Source organism: Annulohypoxylon maeteangense (genome assembly GCF_022496945.1).
Source record: "Annulohypoxylon maeteangense strain CBS 123835 unplaced genomic scaffold GGS22scaffold_1, whole genome shotgun sequence".
NCBI lineage: Eukaryota > Fungi > Ascomycota > Sordariomycetes > Xylariales > Hypoxylaceae > Annulohypoxylon > Annulohypoxylon maeteangense.
In genome coordinates this window covers 3,563,389-3,576,446 of record NW_025953248.1, presented here as the reverse complement: position 1 = coordinate 3,576,446, position 13,058 = coordinate 3,563,389, and the positions used below count along the sequence as shown (strand labels likewise).

The following is a 13,058-nucleotide window of genomic DNA, read 5'->3' as shown; positions in this document are numbered from 1 at the left end:
GATAACCATAATGACGTAGAGCCCGAATCACCTTTAATCTTAATTATCAAGATACGTACCTACGTGGGGAAGGCACACCGGGGAATATCATTACTTAAATCTGCAAATATCTTTAGGGGAAACGACGTAGGTTGCGAATATCAGATGTGAAACTCTCGTTTGTTTCCCATTAACTTTATCACTTTATCACTTCGTCCATTCTTGTTTGCTTCTGCTGTCACTCGTTTTCGATGTTTCCTCCAACGCTTCAGCTCTCTGACCCGATCTATCCCAATATTTCAAACACCTAAGCCATTCGTACCTAGGTACCTAGTAGCTATGATATTGCGACGACGCATCTTTCTTCCGCTCGGTATCGCTGCGGCGCTTCTTTTATTCTATTGTTCCGGAACAACCCCAGATATCTATAGTTGGGCTGGCACTGGAAGGTCGACCAAAAGACCTCATTTTGATAAGAATGTCATCGACGATGAAGGTTATTTCTGGAGGAGATTGCCCACGCATTATCCTGTCAAGGATATGAAGCCTTTACCGATAGGCAAACCACATAAGCTCCCCAAGATTCAGACTACCTTCGGTAAAGAATCTCGAAAAGATGCGGCCATCCGAAAACAGCGACAGGAAGCCGTTAAAAAAGCGTTCATCCGCTGCTGGGATTCTTATAAAGCCAATGCGTTTATGAGCGATGAACTTGCCCCTATTAGTGGTAAATCCAAAGACACATTCGGGGGTTGGGGAGCCACCTTGGTCGACAGCTTGGATACATTATGGATCATGTCCTTGCGGGAAGAGTTCGAAGAAGCTGTTGCTGCCGCGGTCGAGATCAATTTTACTATTAGTTCACTCGAAACTGTGAATGCTTTCGAGACTACGATCCGCTACCTTGGAGGGTTTCTTTCGGCTTATGATTTGAGCGGCGACCAGCGATTACTTCGTAAGGCTAGAGAGGTCGGCGATATGCTTTATAAGGTATTTGATACGCCAAACCGCATGCCCATAACTCGTTGGGATTTTGACTATGCCTCTCAAGGAGGACAACAAGTCGCGAATGAAGCGGCACTTCTGGCAGAAGTTGGATCATTCTGCATGGAGTTTACGCGTCTATCATTGATTACCGGCGACCCGAAATGGTTTGATGCTGCCGAAAGAATCAGAGAGGTTTTTGAAGAACAGCAAAGTAGCACACAGTTGCCCGGCATGTGGCCATTTACACTTAATCCCCGAGAGAAACAATTCAACTTCGACAACACGTTCGGGCTAGGCGCTTTAGCAGATAGCACCTATGAATATCTGCCTAAGATGCATGCTCTCGTGGGCGGACTTCTACCTTCTTACCAGAATATGTACGAGGAGTCGATGAAGACTACTATTAAGCACAACTTCTTCAGACCTATGGTGCCAGACACGGCCGACATACTAATATCGGGAACCCTGCATACTGTGAAGGAAGGCGATAAAATGACATTGGATTTTGAACACCAAGGCCAGCATCTGGTCTGCTTCGCGGGAGGAATGCTAGCGGTTGGCGGGAAGTTGTTTGAGAAATCTGAGCACCTCGATGCAGCCAGAAAGCTTGTGGACGGTTGCATATGGGCTTATGAAGCGATGCCACTGGGAATAATGCCTGAAACATTCTTCATGGCCCCTTGTAAATCAGCAACCGAGTGTGAATGGGACGAGTCTCTGTGGAAGCGTGCCGTTTTACATCAGGCAGGCGAGAAAGACCTAACAAATATGAATAAGGCAGACGAGATAATTTCCAAGTCCCGACTCCCAAAAGGATTTACGCAAATCCCCGAAACAAAATACATATTACGACCGGAGGCTATAGAAAGCGTCTTCATCTTGTATCGGGCTACTGGTCGCCCAGATCTTCTGGAATCAGCCTGGGCTATGTTTGAGGCAATTCAGAAGAACACGAAGACCCATTTGGCGAATGCTGCTATTAACGACGTGACTGTTAATAGTAACCCGAAGAAGACGGACTCAATGGAGAGTTTTTGGATGGGCGAGACACTAAAGTAAGTTAAATTCCCACCTCTTCCCCTTCACTCAGAATGCTTCAATTGTGACTAAGTATAAATGCAGATATTTCTATTTAATATTCAGCGAACCGGATCTAATAAGCCTAGATGAATGGGTATTTAATACCGAGGCGCATCCGTTTAGAAGATTGATTCGGTGAATTGTCCCAAGGATGATGTATTGACGTTCTCTTACAATGAAAATCGAGATCTGACGGGGTTTAAAGGTAATGGATGGGATGTTGGGCAGTTATTCAGTTAGTTAGAAGAGATACTACTGGCCTATAGGCTCGAAGCTGCTTCATGTTTGTGGCTGTGAGCCAGGCAGGTCAGCTACATAGCCTGACAATCTTAATATGAGATACCTCTTACCTTTTTCCATCGCATCATTCTCTCATGGATGAATTTCTCTTCTTCATACATACCTATGTTGTCGCTTCTTTAACTCTCGCTAAATGGCTAACATTTCTAATACTAAGCAGATATTATGCCATACCTGCATATCGACCTTCAAAGGAATGCTAAGAACCAGTCATTGTCGGGAATATCAAGATCTCTTGGCAGGCAAGGATGCAGGTTGTTTTGTTTGCACGTGGCTATGGGAAAGACTTCTTCTGCCTTTATCGTATCATGATCAGAACGACAAAAAGGAACCTATATTCTACATATCTTGCCTTGTCATCCGGGGATGGGACTCATATCATACACATTTTAGTATTCAATGTGACTGGGCCCCTCCTGCCGAGCTTAAGCGTACGTCCGCCGCCATTCTCAGAATAACACATTTTTAGAAACATACGCTGACGAAGATTTAGTTTCCCTGCGTAAACAACCGTCATACCGGAACTGTAAAACTTCTATACCAGAACATGTACAGCCGTGTGATCTTGACCCAAATATAGGATCTAGTCAGTCCTTGCAGAAAATCGAAGGCTGGATATCGTCATGCCAAGAAAAGCATGAACACTGCAGATCTTTTCATGCGGGAGCTGAGACATTCTTTCCAGCTCGAATTATCGACGTAACAGACGTCGATTCTGGTATAATATCTGTGAAGAACAGAGAGCAAGTCGCAGCCCAATATGAAAGGGAGAAAAGGTCTAATCCTCAGTCGACACAGAGGTATCCCATCTACTGGACCCTATCTCACCGTTGGGGAGACCCGAATGAGATCAAGCAACTTCTTAGGACTACGGAGAGCCGGCTTCGGGAGGGAATTTCCCTTGATGAACTGTCGCCTGCTTTTCGTGACGCGGCTCTTCTTGTCCACCGTCTAGGGTATAGATATATCTGGATCGACTCACTCTGTATCTTTCAAGACTCAACGATGGACTGGCACCGAGAAGTGGGTACCCTGGCTGACATCTATCGACACTCGTTCTGTAATATATCGGCGATTTCTTCGTCATATAATCCTGCAAGTACTGGGCTTTTCGGTCGGAGAATGGCAGAGACGAAGACATTGTATCCATTCAGAGCTGATATCCGAGTCTGTGATCAATCTGGGGATGTTAGTGATGGCTCGTGGATGATTCGCAATCAATCGATCTGGGATTACGAAATTGAGAATGCGCCTCTCAGTAAGCGCGGATGGGTCGTGCAAGAACGGTTCCTGGCTAGGCGACTAGTTCACTTCGCGAGAAACCAAATTTACTGGGAGTGTTTGGAATGCACTCATTGCGAGGCAGAGCCAAAGAAAGGGCTCCTACGATTGAATAGAGAGGTGGTAAATCAAACAGGTAATTGGAATTATGCCTACCCAAAATTAACAATGGCCAAAATCAGAGCAAATTCATCTGGCCCTTTACCGAAGAGCATATATGATTCCTTTACTCACAAATCCTGGAGGGCTATCGTCTCGAAATTTTCTTCCTGCTACCTCACTAAAGAGTCTGACAAATTGGCGGCGATATCCGGTATCGCTAAAACGTTTAGAGATTTCAATGGCGACAGATACCTCGCCGGATTATGGGAAAATGAGCTCTGCCTTCACCTCTTATGGAAAATCAATCGCGAGATGTTCGATCTAGTCAACCGAAATAGGTATGCACCATCATGGAGTTGGGCTTCGATGACGGGAAGTCAAGTAGAGTTCATCAATGTCGGCAAAGGATACGAGTCACTCATTAAATTCGTCGATGCGAGGATCGTGACGGAACCACCTGGAGGTGATCCCACTGGTCTTCTTCGCTCGGCTGAACTCGATATTGAATGTGCACTGTGTAGTTTTATATGGAAGAAAGGGGCAATGGAAATATATAATGACAGGACGGAGGAGGCGACAGATATTCCTCCTGGTGGAATATTTCCCGACACACACAAAGGACAGTTCAGATTCGACGACAAAAGCGAGTTTGGGGGAGCATGTATTCCAATATGCGAATGGCGTTCTCCTATTGCGCGGTTTACTCATTTTTTATTACTCAAACAAGATTCAGAGAATAGGTTCAAGAGAATTGGAATCAAAAGTGTGAGATGGCATGCTCCAGCACTTCCGATTTTCGAGATGTGGGCAAGTGAGAGTTCTCGTATCACTCTTATATAGATATCTAGCATATAGACGCATAATATTATTTTATAACATATAATACTCAACTGCGACTTTCTTATCGCACCCCATCGCACCCCACATCTCCGAGGTACCTAAGATTTGTTAGCGGGTGTCTAGCGGTTAGCCTCACAGAGATTGCAACGCAACCATTTTCCCTTTCTCCTCAGCTGCGCCGAGAAACGTAATTGCGACCTACTTAGTCGACCTCGATTTAAAAAAAAACAAGAAGCTCAACAAGCTTTTTTTCCTCATGCGAAAAAGTACTCAAAATAAGAGAAAAGAAAGTTCACGAACACTTGATTCTTCTTTAACTTGAGCTGTTAGAGTTTTGTTAACAGCTATCTTATTACGTATTTCGAAATAGCCTCGCAGCTCAATCCCGTCGCATCTCGTCGCCTCGTCGCACACCACCAACACCGTCATCATGTCGGAGAAGTTCGTGGATTGGAATAAGACCACCCGGTCTAAGGATTACCGAGGGTCTTCTTCGTTCGCGACCTTCATGATCATCGGCCGTATGTGTTTTCTTCTTCAATTCATCTCTGCTTTTTGTGTTCCCCTCCCCCGCCAAGAAAATTGAATAGGACACATAACGACAAGGACTAGCTAGATAGCTTATAGCAACACCATACCTACCAACTCGCCCTACCATATCTAGATGAATTTGAACGAAGCGCTAACAGATATAACCAACAGCAACATGTTTCTTCCTCGGCATCCTCTTCGCATTTTTCCCGTACGACTTCCCGCTTCTCTGGACCAAAGACCCCATCTCGGCCGCGTACCTAGACCAACTAGAGACGCACCTGAAGTTCATCCACCAGTCGCCTCCGCTGATTGCGCGCGTGCTAAGCATCATGGTCGGCGTCGGCTTCCTCGGTTTCTTCATCAAGCTCTTCCGCGCCTCCGAGTCCAACATGCTGTTCGACGGCGCCTCCCTCGTCCTCTACCTCATCGGCGTCGGTGTCTACGTCGCTAACATCGTCAAGGGCCTGCGCCTCGTATCCGCGGGGGCCTGGACCGATGACGACTTCGACCTCAAGGGCGCCGCGAGCCCCCACAGGAAGGGCGGCGACCCGCTTACCGGCGGAGAGATGATCCTCGGTCGCGAGGACAGCTTGAAGGTCCTCGCGGCTAGCAACACCATTCTAGCGCTCGTACTGGTCGGTGTGCTGGTCTTGCAGGCTGGCCAGTGGTATGCCGAGAGGAAGGACAGCGAGGAATTCGAGAAGTTCGAGAAAGAGAAGTCGGCAGCGCCGTCGAGCCCGACAGCCGAGAAGAATAAGAAGAAGCAGTGAATGGCGTTCTTACTCGCTTCTCGCGCGTTTTCTCCTTGTTTTCTTCGATTCTTTTAGGATGGGCCATATAGACCATTCCCAACGTCGTTACGACTTAGGGCGGGCGTCGGTGCCGTTGCCGTGTATAACAAGTACATTTGCGTCACGAACGTTGGGAGGATATGGATTGGTCGGAAGTGCGGGATGTCTCGCGTGTTGGGAAGGCAAACGTGATCCGTTTGCATGAAAAGAAAAGTGCTTCTGCGTCCTGTAGATCAGATGAATCTGAACGTGTCTACGAACTGAGATGATGCAGAGTTGGTCAGTTGAGATGTTTGGATCATATTCTATGCAGCTGTGATGCCTCTATTTTGGTAGGGATGCTTTCCGAGCCTTCCGAGATCACACGTCTGGTCCAGTTTTCATCGCGACATGTAGTGCGCTGGCTCATACATATCTTCAATATAAGTGATCAAACATTACTGGCCTTTGGAATTGTTAATCTACACTCAGGTTTCTTGAGTCACTCGTATCATACAGCAACGCTGAATAATGCTTCACTGGAAATACATAATAGTCGGTATACGGATCACTTTGTTACCTTGACACTGATCGGCTCATCGCTAAGATGCCATCGTCTAGGACGTGACTGGCTCATATTACCACATATTAGTTTTACTATTTACCATCTCATATTATAACTATACAGACAAACGCCTTTTGATAAGCACCCAATGAAGGAAGAAAGAGTCTATTACATCATATGCTATTTTAAGCTAAAATATCTGGATAAAGAGACAAACGCTTTGTATAAACGGGTATGACGACATCGACTGAGACATTCTAGATTACCAACTTAAAAAACTCTGTCCACAAGCACATGACAATGGTTCTAGTGCCCACATCGTCATAGAGGGAATTTGCATATAGATAATAGAAGCGTGACTAAGATTTAAGAAGTTGAGTGTATGTAAACAACACGAAGTTAGCTGGTCAGAGGCATGTATCATGAAATCTACCCACGACAAGTAGATACACCACTCCCTCAAAAGGGGATACGTTAGATATGTACACAAACGGCCACGACAACCTCAATGTCCGCCCAGCCCAGCCAACTCACCCGCGCCAGATCGCGAGAATATAAAAAAGGGAGATTTTTTCCCCAAAGCGAGTGTCTCTAACTCCGTGGTGATATGCAGCCTTCCCCTATCCTATCCTTTTCAGTGGTATCATGATGTCCCGCCCGCGATCCTATTTATTATATCCTTATCCCCCCCTATTCAACAAAAGAGATAGTACTTAGAAGTTGATTGTCGCTCGCTGGTTCCGAATTCTGCGGACGATGAGAAGAAACGAACCTTGATAAGATACCCGGTAGTAAAACGCCAGCCCACGCCATGCCCGCCCACAAGTCAATCTAGAAAAGCTCATAAACACTATTAATGTAGGTATCCCGTAACTATCTTGAATCGGAAAACGCAATCACCTCCGCAAAGGCGACTCTCCCAATCTACTCCGCCCATTACCCCCGCTCTCGCCGTGCATCGCGTTATCAGCCCGCTGCTGGATATTCGACCACGTCGTCGCCGCGCTCCCGGGCCTCGCGCCCCCCGCACCACCCGGCACCATCAGCGGGTCCGCGAAGATATTTATGCTCTCCCCCTCGCTCGAGCTGGGATACCTCTCGCGCCCCCTCGCTCCGCCTTCCTCCGCCGCAGGCGTCACTGTGACAAGAGGCGCCGGCGCCATCTCCTGCGCTTGCCCTTTCCCCCGCGCCTTCGGCGTCGGCGATGCGTTCGCGCTGTGCGTTAGGCTGCGCAGCCCGCTGATCTCCGCCGACGCGTGGTAGCTGCGCGGCGCGTCCGACATCTGGCTATCGGGGCGCCGCGCGTACGGGCTGTACGGGCTGTTCGGCGGCATGAACCCCGGCGTCCCCGCGCCGTAGTACTCCCTCACGTCCCCGCCGAACCCGTCTTTGCGCTGCGATTGCGGGCTTGCGACTGCGGTTGGTGAGGACGGCGCGTAGCTTTTTCGAGACCCGGTGCCGTGCGTCTTGGCGAGGAAATCGAGACGTTGGGATGGGTAGTTTGCGTGGGGCACTGGGTTTGAGATTATGTTCCCGAAGGAGGAGGTTGAGTCTCGGCGCTGTTGCTCCTGTTTGGCTTTTAACGCCTTTTTGCGACGGTGCCGGAGCATTACGACTGCGAGGATTAGCAGGGCGAGGCCGACGAGCCCGCCGATTACGCCGCCTATGATTGTTACGGTACTGGCGGTCCCGGAGGTCGATGTTGTGGGGGTTTGCGTTGAGGGGGCGGCGGAGGCGGTGCTGCTCGCGGAGCTTATCCCGCTTACGGCGACGGTTGTTGAGGCGCTGTGGGTGCTTGTTGAGGTTGGGCTGGAGGTCGGGCTGCTGCTTGTTGGCGCCTTCACGGGCGGTCGCTTGCTTTGGTCTGCTTCCTTCACGCAGTTTGTTCCGTCGCAGGAGTACCCGAATGGGCAACATTGTCCGGCACAGGTTGTTAGGATGCCGTTTAGCACCGTGGTCTTGATTTCGGCGGAAGGATTCACGGCCGGGTCTTGGAGTCCGAGATCGCATGTTATCGGGCCAATTTTGTCGCAATTAGAGTTCTTAGGGCAGCAAAGAACTGTTGTGTTGGCTGCGAGTATCGTACATGTGGCGTCCGCCTCGCAGCAGAAGTTTGCGGGGAGTCCTGATTGAGAACATGGCGAGAAATCCGCCCCGCAACTGTCGGCTCTTGCGAAGAGTTGTGCTGCTGAATTTGGTCGTATAGCAGAGGCAGACGCGGAGGCAGCTGCTGCCAGCAGCAGCGCCGCGGGATAGAGAGCCCGTGTCAGGACACAGGAATGCGGCATGTGTTAGGCCGTCTTACGAATACTAGTTGAATTGGGTATTCAATATCTTGACTTCTCTCTTTGGCAGAAGGGCTTGCCACTTTGATTGATCTAGCTATGGATATTAGGTAGTAGGTATGTATGGTGGATTTGAAATAGGAAATATGTAGAAAAATATCGAAAAGAGTTAAAAGTAAATAGTCACTAGAAGGTAGTAGTTGGTAATAATATCTATGAGAAGCAAAAAAAGAAGACCAAATTCATTCACGGAAAGAATTGTCAGTCAGAGGCGTCGGGAGGCGCAGGGCTATGTGAGTTAGAAATAGCAACTAGAAGAGTCACGAACGGACAATGGGCGTGACCTCGTACTGAATCGAATGACTATGAAAAGGTTGTAAGGCTAAAGGAGACGAGACGACGTGTAAAACAAAGGTTCGAAACAAACTACGAAGAAAAGGTCGGAACAAAAGATAGGAACGACAGCGAAATGTTGATGCCCGGCCTATGAATCACGGCTTGATACCTTGATATCTTTGTTTCCACTTTACTTTGTTCGACCATTGTTCGTTCTCTTGGCTCCCCTGTCTCCTCTAGCCAAGGCGGCGGAAACACTAGATAGAACAATTAGTATAGGTCGTCTGACTAAAGAACGAAGACGAGCATCTCTGGTCCAACAGATGCGACCAGATGGGGTCCGTCGAAGTCGATGCCCCAGAATGAAAGCGGTAGCATGCGGATGATCGACTGGACATCTTCAGCCCAAAAATAAATCAGACGGTATTCAGAGCAAGATCCCATCTAGCTACTGGACTGGGTAGTATCCGCACTATCCATCATCAGTGCCGCTTGAGTGTACGCGCAGCAGCGTGAGTGGGTGTAACGGGGCTTCAAGCAAGCATCTTAGTACTGAGATGAGGCATTGCGGGTCTTAGGCGACGAAGGAATAGCTAGAACGAGAGGTTCTCACGAAGCGAATCGCCCGAATTTGTTTCTTGCCATGTTCGTTTTCGATGCTTTTTTGGGCGGCTACAGGGGCGCTCCAGTCACGGCGGTTGAGTAGGAGAAAAGATTTGAAGAGTATGATTGGATTAGATGAGTTGGTGCGATCTTTCAAATTAAGCGTGACGATGTACGTTGCACGCGTCTGATTGGCCAGAGCTATCTTTTCGCTAAACTGGGTTCCCTAATCTGGATATGAATCTGGCAAATCCGAACGCTGATTGCGTGACACAAGTTCTGTAAGATCCCGGTTCAGACCCACTAATAGTTTAAACCCCAGTAACCCGGGATTTCATGAATTTAGCGGATGTACATAGTACGAAGTACCGCTGTACTCATTTGCTGGCTCCGATAGTTGCCGGCCTCTATCAAATCGGTGGAGGCGCAGACCTCACCCACATCCGTACAACACATACGCATGTTGGTTCGTATAGTTAATTATGACGATGTTGCACGATTCAATTTCTTCAATGTAACTGAAGACGAGCCTGTCGGGTTCTCACCAGCTCGTTCGCGGAGGCCTCATACCAACATGCGTATAAAAGTATGCACGGCATCGCATAGCCACAGCCTGCCGGCTCCTGTGATCCGAACATTTCTGGTTCGACGCCTTACAAGGCTGTTGGTAAGACATGGTACTGGAGATGCGTGAACTGGCTGTCAACTCTTCGGCGAGACCTGACCCAAGACCTGACGGCAGGAAGCAACACACGCATGACCTCGCCGAGGAGTTCGATGCTATTCTCCATCCTAACCGCATTAATATCCTCACCGCGACCAACAGTCCAACAATAGACGGAATCAGTTCTCATGCCGAGAATCTGCGCAGACCCGAGACTGTACGCATGCGTTGCGACCATGATAGCCTCGTCTGGCCGCATCTCCACATGACCTAGAGTCTTCTCGTAGGCCTCCAGCGTCGGCTAATAGACGCCCCAACGCTCGCTAGAAAACAATATACCGAAGACCCCCTCCACGCCAGTAGGCCGTACCAGGTCGAGCTACAGCCTCGTGGTGCTATTAGCGAGCATGGATATCTCGAGTCCTAGGTCCTTTTTAGAGCGGGCTGAGCGGTTAGTGCAGGTAGAACGTGCACTGGCTTCTAATTCGGTCTACCCCGACAACTGTCCGGGTGGCTTATTCCAATTTCGTTCAAGACATCTTCTCATCGGTGAGCGACCAACCCAAAGTATACCCGGGTACCTAATTAAGCACAATATGAATAGCAAGAATCATATTTATCATAAGTCATGACGAACCTAGCACTGTTTTGATATCAAAAATAGGTGCCCCAGGTAGATAGGTATGGTAGGAATAACGGATAGTTACCATCGCAGAAATTACATTGCGTTACTCGTGGGACTTCTGCTCTTTCAGCCATTCCTTGGCGATATCCTCGTGTGTATGGAATTGCACAGATTCTCCCCACCCTTGTAACCAACTGATGATACGTTCCGACATCCCAATTATGTGTGCCATTCCAGAGGTATCGGGATGCATCAAGATGGGGAAAACAAAATCAGCCGAGTTGCTAGCCCTCTCGCTGTCGGCCTCGCCCTCCGCACTGGGGGCATTCTCCCATAACCACATAAATTTATCCTTCCACATCTGTTCTATCACTCTGGTAGACACGTATCCCATGCTTCGTACAGTGGTCAGCGCATTTAACCATGAGCGTGTGTTGCGATCTTTACTTACCTGTTAGGGAGGTGTGGGAGATATTGTAGTGGCATCATATCCTCGTTATACCAGCCGCAGGGAATTTCGACCAATGGATGTTCGCCAGACTCAAGCGGTCCAATAGTGGGTTCGGTGATATATGTTGGTTTCAGCCAAGAGGAAGCAGGCTTTGAGAAGTCGATCTTCTGTATAGGCGGATCGGCTGGAGTCCAGTATGGCTGAGAATCATGGTGCATGAGAGATGAGTTGTACAGGAAGCCGAACTCGCGAAGAAGCTCTACGGTGGTTTCTCGGATAGTGTACATAGGTGCACGGTAGCCACGGGGTTTTTGGCCATTGCACAACTTCGTAGCGATTTCAATGCATTTGACTAGGACGTCGCGTTCTTGCTCAGGAGTCATCTGATAGATACCCTCATGGGAATAGCCATGGAGTCCGATTTCAGCACCCGATTCGACGACTTTCTTGACTGAATTAGGGAAGGTTTCAATAGTGTGGCCAGGGATAAACCAAGTGACTTTGTCTGCGATGTTTTTCTTCTTCAGCATATTTAGTAAACGAATCGCACCAACCTGACCAGCGAAAATACCGGTGCTGTAGTCGGCCATATTGTTGTCCGGGTGGCATCCCGTTCCGAGCCAGTGGGAAACGGCGTCGAAATCAAAGGAGAGCGCAACCTTGACACGCTTTGGGCGCTTAGTAAGGGTGCGGGGGATGACGGTCGCGAGAGTTGCATCGTCGAATATTTCATACTCGCAGTCCGCTGGCATTCCGTCATTAACGGGAGCCATATCTTGAGGACAAGAACTCATCACAATCACCAAATCCGTCTCCGCCCTCAGCACAACATACCGGCCCTTTTCGCTCACTGGCGGCCGGATGTCCAGCCCTCCGCGGTGGTCAATTGCGACATTCATGAAAAGGTTCAGGGGGTCAGGAATCCAATCATCTGAGATCTGGAGGTTAGGATACTGGTCTGCCGGGAAGTTCTCTTTAAGAGCCTGGTGCATGTTGTCATGGCAGTTGTCGTGATATTCAACAGCGCCGAGCATGCGGTAGCGTTCCTGGTCGCAAGCTGTCCATACCATGTCATGTACACCCGGCGTCGTATCCTCAACCAACGTGAGCATAGGTTTCCGGAGGTTGCTGTAGAGGCTGTTGCCAACTCGCGGCGATATGGAGACTAGAATGGTGCGCGAATGCCCCATTGAGAGGTAATCATGACTGTTGTTGGGATTGAAGGCCCAGAAATCAACTACTTGTTTGCCATGTGTATTGGTGATCTTAAGATGCTGGCCCTTCTGGATGGGAAACGCAGCGGCTCTGCGAGCTGGAAGTACCGTCATTATGGATGAGTTTATTCGGGGTGGAATATAGTCATATAGAAACGATGAGAGCTTGGTATAGAGAACAGTCAAATTTCAATGCGAATTTCTTTATATTTTGGAGACGGTTTTAATATTGTTGGTTTTACCGTAGATAGGGGGAGGGGTAGGCACCGCATCAGCTTCCTGATGCCACCCAACTTGCGGATTTATCTTTGGAGTAGTATGTATGTCGACGCCATGCATATGTGTTCTGATAATCAAGAATTGCTGATTGATAAAGTTAAATGCCTGACATCTCGAAGTATCGTGCTATTCCATACTACAATGTACATATTCCGAATAAACT

General features: G+C 48.5%; 6 protein-coding genes across 6 annotated transcripts; 3 read left to right on the top strand and 3 right to left on the bottom strand.

Moving 5' to 3' along the window:
- The first annotated feature begins 61 nt into the window (after positions 1-61).
- GGS22DRAFT_14988 (glycoside hydrolase family 47 protein) lies at positions 62-2,387 on the top strand. Its single transcript, XM_047959213.1, has 2 exons — positions 62-2,021; positions 2,089-2,387. The coding sequence occupies exons 1-2, from the start codon at positions 319-321 to the stop codon at positions 2,183-2,185; spliced, it is 1,800 nt and encodes a 599-aa protein (XP_047824384.1). The 5' UTR covers positions 62-318; the 3' UTR covers positions 2,186-2,387.
- A 32-nt stretch (positions 2,388-2,419) lies between these two features.
- GGS22DRAFT_14974 (uncharacterized protein) lies at positions 2,420-3,083 on the top strand. Its single transcript, XM_047959185.1, has one exon. It carries the CDS (start codon positions 2,480-2,482, stop codon positions 2,813-2,815), a length of 336 nt encoding a protein of 111 aa, XP_047824383.1. The 5' UTR covers positions 2,420-2,479; the 3' UTR covers positions 2,816-3,083.
- A 1,647-nt stretch (positions 3,084-4,730) lies between these two features.
- GGS22DRAFT_151203 (Shr3 amino acid permease chaperone) lies at positions 4,731-6,334 on the top strand. Its single transcript, XM_047959444.1, has 2 exons — positions 4,731-5,090; positions 5,272-6,334. Exons 1-2 carry the CDS (start codon positions 5,000-5,002, stop codon positions 5,871-5,873), a joined length of 693 nt encoding a protein of 230 aa, XP_047824382.1. The 5' UTR covers positions 4,731-4,999; the 3' UTR covers positions 5,874-6,334.
- Positions 6,335-6,792: 458 nt separating this feature from the next.
- Positions 6,793-9,037, bottom strand: GGS22DRAFT_14939 (uncharacterized protein). Its single transcript, XM_047959138.1, has one exon. It carries the CDS (start codon positions 8,724-8,726, stop codon positions 7,335-7,337), a length of 1,392 nt encoding a protein of 463 aa, XP_047824381.1. The 5' UTR covers positions 8,727-9,037; the 3' UTR covers positions 6,793-7,334.
- A 737-nt stretch (positions 9,038-9,774) lies between these two features.
- GGS22DRAFT_151200 (uncharacterized protein) lies at positions 9,775-10,930 on the bottom strand. Its single transcript, XM_047959443.1, has one exon. The coding sequence runs from the start codon at positions 10,583-10,585 to the stop codon at positions 10,316-10,318; it is 270 nt and encodes an 89-aa protein (XP_047824380.1). The 5' UTR covers positions 10,586-10,930; the 3' UTR covers positions 9,775-10,315.
- On the bottom strand, positions 10,931-13,042 carry GGS22DRAFT_151199 (glycoside hydrolase/deacetylase). Its single transcript, XM_047959442.1, has 2 exons — positions 11,403-13,042; positions 10,931-11,346 (listed from the first exon to the last, which is right to left on the bottom strand). The coding sequence occupies exons 1-2, from the start codon at positions 12,728-12,730 to the stop codon at positions 11,055-11,057; spliced, it is 1,620 nt and encodes a 539-aa protein (XP_047824379.1). The 5' UTR covers positions 12,731-13,042; the 3' UTR covers positions 10,931-11,054.
- Positions 13,043-13,058: the final 16 nt, after the last annotated feature.

What these genes read in the sequence shown, in the direction of transcription:
- GGS22DRAFT_14988 (XM_047959213.1), top strand. Translation starts at nt 319, where the DNA reads ATGATATTGCGACGACGCATCTTTCTTCCGCTCGGTATCGCTGCGGCG. An exon ending in TGGATGGGCGAGACACTAAA is followed by an intron (nt 2,022 to 2,088) that starts GTAAGTTAAATT and finishes GTATAAATGCAG; the next exon opens with ATATTTCTATTTAATATTCA.
- GGS22DRAFT_14974 (XM_047959185.1), top strand. Translation starts at nt 2,480, where the DNA reads ATGGCTAACATTTCTAATACTAAGCAGATATTATGCCATACCTGCATA.
- GGS22DRAFT_151203 (XM_047959444.1), top strand. Translation starts at nt 5,000, where the DNA reads ATGTCGGAGAAGTTCGTGGATTGGAATAAGACCACCCGGTCTAAGGAT. An exon ending in GACCTTCATGATCATCGGCC is followed by an intron (nt 5,091 to 5,271) that starts GTATGTGTTTTC and finishes TATAACCAACAG; the next exon opens with CAACATGTTTCTTCCTCGGC.
- GGS22DRAFT_14939 (XM_047959138.1), bottom strand. Translation starts at nt 8,726, where the DNA reads ATGCCGCATTCCTGTGTCCTGACACGGGCTCTCTATCCCGCGGCGCTG.
- GGS22DRAFT_151200 (XM_047959443.1), bottom strand. Translation starts at nt 10,585, where the DNA reads ATGCGGCCAGACGAGGCTATCATGGTCGCAACGCATGCGTACAGTCTC.
- GGS22DRAFT_151199 (XM_047959442.1), bottom strand. Translation starts at nt 12,730, where the DNA reads ATGACGGTACTTCCAGCTCGCAGAGCCGCTGCGTTTCCCATCCAGAAG. An exon ending in CTCCCACACCTCCCTAACAG is followed by an intron (nt 11,347 to 11,402) that starts GTAAGTAAAGAT and finishes CACTGTACGAAG; the next exon opens with CATGGGATACGTGTCTACCA.